General features: G+C 44.5%; 1 protein-coding gene across 1 annotated transcript; it reads right to left on the bottom strand.

Annotated features, from left to right (window-relative positions):
* Positions 1-4,334: 4,334 nt before the first annotated feature.
* On the bottom strand, positions 4,335-7,656 carry isca1 (iron-sulfur cluster assembly 1). Its single transcript, XM_040195338.2, has 4 exons — positions 7,479-7,656; positions 5,588-5,641; positions 5,243-5,348; positions 4,335-5,145 (listed from the first exon to the last, which is right to left on the bottom strand). Exons 1-4 carry the CDS (start codon positions 7,557-7,559, stop codon positions 4,997-4,999), a joined length of 390 nt encoding a protein of 129 aa, XP_040051272.1. The 5' UTR covers positions 7,560-7,656; the 3' UTR covers positions 4,335-4,996.
* Positions 7,657-7,849: the final 193 nt, after the last annotated feature.

The raw sequence follows: 7,849 nt of genomic DNA, 5'->3' as shown, positions 1-7,849 counted from the left end.
ACATATTGCTGTGTTATTTTCTTTTTCTTTCACGCATGTGGAAATACAATTCTTTTCTGTGTTCCCTAAAGGCAACACGAGAATTCTAAAGTGCCAAACAGGACTCCCATTGGCTGGGGGCACACGAGGTGTCTGATAAACGACTTCCATTGGTGAACATCGTTTAAGGTCCGCCCTGACTGGTTCCGCGGTCATCCCACCCAAAAAAACTGGCGCACCTGATGCGCACGAGACGAAAACGTCAGTGCTTTTAATTAACAACCGTTGAACATCCGTACGCGGAACCTCCTTCTGACATCGTACTAAACCAACTGCATGCATCCAAGGAAATTGAAATGATAATATAAAGAGTATCAATATGTTAAATACAGTTGGGTGAACGCAGGAGTAATAACCATTGACTGTTCTATCACATCACCAATCAATCAATGAGCCCTGCAGGGATGTGCACACTGAAAAGTGTTTCTGCCGTGATGGAGGATAAGTGTTGAGCTGAAGTGCAAATGCGACAAGGGTTTGGGTTACAATGAAATAAACAAAACAAAAAGTAAAAACACACATATGTTGCTTGATTTGTTAAATGTTTTATTCCAGTTATAGTCTCGCTCTCATTGAACACATGAACATCAACAGCTCATCTGCTTAAATGCACATTGATTCACAGACAAATGAAGGATGTTTTAGGAGGAAAATGGAATGTATTGTTTTGTGCATGTACATGAGGGCTAAATAACCAAATAAGGAAAGCTTTTGGCAAGAAACCGTTACATTTTGAAACTGGTCAGCACAAGTATGCTGGATGCTCTAATTACGTCTGTGGAAGAGCTCGTTTCCTACATAATTTAAGCGAGGAGCTCAGAAAATAAAAACCAGTTAAAACCAGGAGATCAGAAGTTAAAGATGAGATAAAACCAGGAGCTCAAAGTGTTTTTCCTTCCCTTAAGCCGAGTGAATCAGTGCAGCGGAGTAGAAAAACGTGGCAAAGATAATTGTGATCCAGCAGCTTGTGAAAGCATGTTTTTCCTGATGGGTTTGTTCCTTTTAACGGATCACAGGGTAGGAATTGGTCTTGTTTTTTATTCATCATGAGGGGAAATAATTCTGACTACACATTTGGTCCTTTTAGTGTCTCCAGGAATAAATGAATGTTCGTTGTTGTATTGTCCTCTAAAGTGATGGGAGCACATATTTGCACTGTTCTCATTTGCTAATGTGTGTATAACTCTGTGTGTGTGTGTGTGTGTGTTCAATAAGTACCTATCCAGATGGACACACAGTCATGCGCGGTGTCGCAGGGACGGCAGAGGACAGGCGGTCACGTAGCAACGGTCCATGCTCATGGCGGACAGAGCAATGCACGTGGCCTGAGCCGTCACCTGAAGCCCACAGAGTAAATGCTCGCTTGCGTTTTCCGGTTTTGTTTGTTGAGATGAGAAGACCATAAATACCTATCAATGCTGATAACCTTATCGAAGGTTTCTACCTTTAGATAGAAAAAACCCACGTAGATTTCTCAGATCAAAAGGTACACAACTGTTTGGATTCTATTTACTGAACAACTTAATATAGGAAGTGACTGAGCCCTTCTTACTCTGTGAAACACATTTTCCGTGAGTGCGGTCTTGTGTATAAAGGGTTGCTCATGTATTCCATGCGTTATGTTCGTTGAATTTAGTTTAACATTCAAACCACACCCAGCTGTCAGGCAACAACTTCAAATACACAGTTGGCGCATTATAGAAACAGGAAAGCCTGAATTACTAGTCATTCATGTAACAGACAAAGCGAATTGAGGTGGTGTCTATGGATTTAATTGTTTCTGCATCTTCTGATGAGTCAGCAGTTTTCCGAGCTGTCTGAAAGTTCCTCAGGACTCCAGACTTCTTTGAGGCACCTAAAAACAGCTTCCTCTGGAGATCCATCAAATCTTCAAAGAACCACGTGTTGTTTGGCACTGTGTCAGGATCAAACATTTCAAGAGTTAACACAAGAGCTGTTGTGAAACTACAAAAAATGATTTTGTCTTTTGTTTGTTCTGCATAGTGATGACACAACACAATTTGATCCCCATACGTTAACGTAGTTTTCTCTGCAATAATGTGGTTGTTACTGTGGTAATTGTTAACTACGACCTCATGAAAAAACCTTGACATGTTGAGAAAAGTTAAAGGTGCCGTGTGTCAGATTGGGAGACACCTAGAGGTGGGCTTCCATATTGCAACCAATAGAAAATGAACCAAAGAGTGTAAGAGAACTAAAGTGGCTGGTTTCAAAACGTGAATGCATAGCGGCAAAGTCGTCTGTATGGGTGAAAGAGAGTCTTCCTAATCATGGGTTTGCTAGTTGTGTGGAAGAAGGGCAAATAAGTGTTCTGTTTTTTGTGATGTGTGGTGACCGATTGCGTAGTGACCAGTTTAGCGAGGCGGTTCGCCCAGCTTCCACGGCACTTCACAGGACGGCCGTTTGGTCCAAGCCTGCACGCCCGGGATGTGTGGATGCATCTCAGAGGGCAGCACGTTGGCCTTTCCGTCCAGGACTGCGGATATAACAGGATTTAAGGAGGGTCCAGCAACAATGGGGGAGGGAACAAGTAGCGAGGCCGCTTGGCTCTCTCTCATGTGATTCCGCCTTTTAAACAAACAACTGGACAACCGGCTGATGTTCTCAGGGAGCACGGCTCTTGATCTGAAGGTCCCAAGGGCGCTGGAAGTGCCGGCACCCGTGTTCCTCAGGGTGGAGAAGGTGGTGCTGATGTGTCTGTGGTCCATGGGTGGCGTTTCCCACTTGTCCAAAGTCTTTAATAAATCTGAAATCTGAGCTAAGTAGCAGAGACGGAGTTATATGTAAATCTAACACATTCATTTAAGATTCTGCCAAAACACATCCTTCTTCAGTGACTTTGCTGCAAGAAATTAAAATATAAATTGGTAAATACACTGTACCTCATATCCAAACTGTCAAAATAAAATCTAAAATCTATGGGACATGTGTCAAACTCAGGCCCGCGCCCCGAATCAGCCAAGTCGTTGTAAACTCAATCTCTGACAATGCACCACCGCTAAGTGGCAGTGTTTCCATATTAGCCTTCAACTACAGGGGTTTTCCAAAAGCCACAGTTGGAAAAGAAATGACAAATATTTTCTAAATGTCTAGCGACAGAAAAATGCGGGAAGAAAAATTCCTAAAAGAAGTGAAGGCGAATACAAGATTGGGTTTTGTCTAAGAATTAAAGGGGCAGAAGGAAATTGTAGTAATATAAAAGCACCGGGCCGAAATGATGCTTCAGGGAAACATGGCTTTATTGTGGCCGGAGAAATGGCTAAAGCTTCCACGTGAGCCGAGCAGATACTTTACCCAAACTTCATCCAACGACACTAAAACAAAGCCTTTTGACGTGGATCAAAAGGTAAATTATCTCTGCAGTTCGACTCAACTAGGATTTTTAGCATTGTAACTTTTTGAGTTCAACATCACAAGTCATTTGTCATCTTCAGACTCCTTCATCCAAACCTGCCAGGAAGGGAAATGGTGGACTTGCATAGTACTGTTCTCCTTGGTTGGTGGTGACCGAAAAACTGAGCTTATTGGACCACCATTCATCAGGCAACAAGGTTGGCTTTCAAAGGGCCAGTGTGCAGGATTTGGCGGTATTTAGAGGCAATATCGCAGATTGCAACAATTTAAACTTAAAGGGGAAACTATAGAAAACTGCAAACGACTATTTAGGAGCTTAGGAGTAGGTTTTCTTGTTTGCTAAAACGATGTTACTCAATAAGTTGTTCTGCGAGCCCAAAAGTTCCTTTTAACAACTAGTTTAAAATTAGGTCGTAACTTCCACCACTATTTTAAATCTGCACAACCTCACACACACACACACACACACACACACACACACACACACACAGCTGATTAAAAATGTTATGGTAAATAATGACCTTTAACCCATAACACTCTCCGCTGTCTGAATCTCCATCCTTGCTTAGACTGTCCATGACCTTTTCACCTTAAAAAGAAACAAAAAAAAATCCAAAGTGCCTGATCCACCAGTAGTAAGTAAAACCTGTTGCAGTGACGACTGAACGTAATCTTTCAATATGGCCGTACCTCATTCTGCTTCTGCCTGAGCCAAAAAAGGAAAAAGAAGCAAATATGTTTCTGGGTTACAAGCTGACCAGTGAGCCAGAATCCATCTGGTTCCGACAACTCAGCCGTCACCATAACAACTGGGATGAAGATTCTCACACCAGTTTTTTCATTTCAGTTGTGATGTAGCGATCGTCGGGGCACAAATCTTACCATCAAACTACTGATCATTACAAACAGCGGCCACAATGTTTTACTGGATTTAGCCATTTATTATTTCATATGTACATATGTGACATATTGCAGATTGAGAACAACATCCTGGCTTTGATCAAACTAAAAGAAAAAAAGAAAATATAACAATCCTCGTGTTGTCTTATGTGAGGGATGTTATTTTTGTGCGCTTGCGCGGTTCAATGGAGGTATACATTCTTTATATTTACACTCTGAGATAAATATACAGTTTACAAATGAAAAAAGCAGTTTCAAGACACAAACTCTTCCACTGTTGCACACTGCTGGCGTCATGATAGCACACTGTCTTACAGTGTGCTATCAAACAGCTGAGGTTGGCTGTGGGCCGATGGATTCAAGCTTTACCAACTAAAATTTGACTTTCTGAAAATAATTTGTGCGTATATTGTTGTCATCATCAGAGGTAACTGAACCTAAAACCACCTGGCTGAGAGGTTCGACGACACAGAACCAATTCCAAACCTTCCTCGAGGCATGTGTATGCATACATGAGCTGTGTGTGTGTGTGTGTGCAAGTGGTTTGCAGTAAGAGCATTGGTAGGAAACGCCGCCGCGCCTCAGGAGCCCGACCCCCTCTTTACTATTCAGTCTCTCGCTCTTCATGGACGAGACGGGGTTCGGAACGATGGCACGGTGCAGCGGGTCGGGGGGGAGATGCTCAGATGTTGAAGCTCTCCCCGCAGCCGCAGGTGCCCTTGATGTTGGGATTGTTGAAGATGAATTCGCTGGCCAGCTTTGACTCCACAAAGTCCATCTCAGTGCCCAGCAGGGTCAGCTGGGCCTTCTTCTCTATGAACACCCTCACGCCTGCGAGGAGAGCGGAAGCAGAGGCATCACTACTCCGCCCGTTCCCGTGTTCCGCACACGCCCACGACATCTCTGTGCCAACGAAAGCGAGACTCACCGTCCTGCAGCACCTCCTCGTCAGACTTCCCTTTCTCCTTGGTGTAGTCCAGGGTGTAGGTCATTCCGTTACAGCCGCGAGTTCTCACCCCGACCTTCAAACCGATCTACAGAAGAGCCGCAAGGATGTTACCGTTTGGTGTCATTCACCATCTCTATCTCTGCTGTTTGGTGTCACTGGTTTAGAGTGCCACGCTCAGTGGCTGCCACAGAGAAGGTGTCATTAGGTTTATGTATCCCAAGTCACAGTAAGGAAGTGGAGGACACGTAGCGCTGCACAGGTCAAGTCACAGAAATGGGGAGATGAGCACATGCACTGTGTGTGTGGCTCTGGCTGGTTACTCACATATTCTGGCTTGTTCTGCAGCAAAAACCTGATCTTGTTCACAGCTGCTGGAGTCTGGAGAAAAAGACAGAAGGTTAACGAAGCCCACAGGATTGACAAGGAAGGTTGTTGCAGAAAAGCCTGAGAACAGAGAAACCTACTACAGGTTTCTCTGGCTTAGAATAAGGAAACCGTGACTCCTGCTGCAGAATAGATGCAGCGTTTACCCTTAAACACGTTCAACTAATGAGAGAAAAAAAAGAAACCGTGCCAGAACGGACTACAACAAAATACAAATGAGGGGGAGGAATGTAATGGAGGCGAAGAAGGCAAGTGACTGGGTGACAGTTGTGACCAGATCCAGACTATTTATAACTACCCTCCTTGCCGCTGTCGCCGACCATTCAAGTCAACTTCCAGTCCAAATGGACGCTTGTGCCACATTTGAGGAAATTCCCTTCAAGCGTCAAAGATGAGAACGACGGCAAAACCAAAAAAATATGTTTCATGAGCTCAGAGTTTTTGTCCCTGCATCCTAAAGAACAACATGCATGTAATAATGAACGCATTAAAAAGACAACAACAAAACTTGCCTACTACATATTTAGCCTGCAATTATCAAATGAAGTCCGAAAAAATATTACAGCTTGCGCAAGCGTTCATTTGCATGCGTAACATCTGGATGGACACAAAGTAAACGAGGCAGGACGGATCGCGGCGTTCTCACGTTGAGCCCACGGAGATGAGCCTCGGTGCTAATCCCTTAAAGCCAGCATGTTCGTCTGTACGTGTGGAGCTGCTGATGCCAAACGCTGCAGGACAAGAGGATTCTGAAAGTGTCATCGACTGAAGACGTCTCATGACTTTACCGTCAAACAAGTCTCATGGTGAAGAAAACATGTAGGTCCGTGTGTATTCCTCTGGATTGTTATTTTTGGGGGGACAGCCGCTGCATCAGCGTTCAGACCTCGCGCTGCTTAACATGAAAGCCACCTTCAGCACACTGCTTTATCAGCCCGGACCACCAAGGGCTCCCACTATCTTTACACAATGTTCAACGGGTTTCTTTTAATCCCGCCCATCCTACTAGTGAGGAGTGTCACTCACTGCATTTACATGAATGCACCGATTACTGTTCCTCGTGTTTTCCTCTCACCGACTGTATGTCTGGGTGGGATGCAACAAATACATCTGGAGACCAAAAGGCCTCACAGAGACAAATTCACCTCACGAACGTTATGACTTTGTGTTTTTGATTTAGAATAAAAAAAGCGTCCTCGTGTTATACAAGGAACCCCAATTTCTTAGTGTGAAACTAGCCGATGCATCTTTAGCAAACACGTACTAATAAATACGTATAGCAACAGTATGAAGAGGTGATCCACACATGTCAACATGTCACTAACGGCGATATCTGAAGTGACACCTCCACGCCAGCAGTTTGTCACGTACTTTGAGGGACACGGGGCGTAAACGCCAGGCTGGCTGGGGGGAAAGGGAGCGAACGTGACGATGTTTGGAGAACAGAAGGTTAAAGGAGGCTCACGTTGCGCTGCTCGCCGTTTGTCGCTGTTACGGAACAGAAGAGCGGATCGCGCGTTACAAAACAAACGCGCCTGGCGGAGGAGTCCCGTTAGCATCGGTTAGCTCAGCACGGGGGGGTTATTGTTACGTTGCCCCCCACGCAGATGTAACCTCCTCACCACGATCAAAATGGCGTTAGAGAAAAGCTCCGTAAACGTAAAATAATCAGGACTGTACTTCGTGTACTTGGCAGTTAGCCTACTTAGCTAACGTATAGCTTAACTTAAACGCACCGTTGGGGATAAACGACACACTATTAATAGTATGTATGAACAGACCGAAACACGGTGACGTAAGTGACGTTATACAAGTAAAGTTTATGACTTACCAGAGTCAGTGCGGCTCTCGTAGATAATATCTTTCTTTTGCTGACCGCTCGGACGGTCGCCCGCACCATGGAGGCAGACATCGCTGCGCTTATAATCACAACATTGAACTGCGCACGCGCGTCAAGTAATCAGCTTCCGCCCCCGATAACAACCCCGCTCATTGATTGGTTGTTTTCGTGACGTACGGGCCCGTCAGCTAATGGGCTGCTGGATAAAAACACGAACATACATTGTTGTGTAACCTGCTCTAGAACTTGGCCGTTTATGCTTCCAAAAAAATACTAGTGAGAATCTTTTATTTCGCCCGCTTAATCAACTACTTGCAGTGAAAAACAAGTCTAAATTTGAAAGATTAATTCTCAACGTTCAC

The sequence above is a fragment of the Gasterosteus aculeatus genome, chromosome 13, assembly GCF_964276395.1.
Source record: "Gasterosteus aculeatus chromosome 13, fGasAcu3.hap1.1, whole genome shotgun sequence".
NCBI classification, from domain to species: Eukaryota; Metazoa; Chordata; class Actinopteri; order Perciformes; family Gasterosteidae; genus Gasterosteus; species Gasterosteus aculeatus.
The sequence above is the reverse complement of the archived record's forward strand: the minus strand, read 5'-3'. Positions and strand labels throughout refer to the sequence as shown.

What these genes read in the sequence shown, in the direction of transcription:
- isca1 (XM_040195338.2), bottom strand. Translation starts at nt 7,559, where the DNA reads ATGTCTGCCTCCATGGTGCGGGCGACCGTCCGAGCGGTCAGCAAAAGA. An exon ending in TGCAGAACAAGCCAGAATAT is followed by an intron (nt 5,349 to 5,587) that starts GTGAGTAACCAG and finishes GCTCTTCTGTAG; the next exon opens with ATCGGTTTGAAGGTCGGGGT. An exon ending in CGAGGAGGTGCTGCAGGACG is followed by an intron (nt 5,146 to 5,242) that starts GTGAGTCTCGCT and finishes CTCTCCTCGCAG; the next exon opens with GCGTGAGGGTGTTCATAGAG.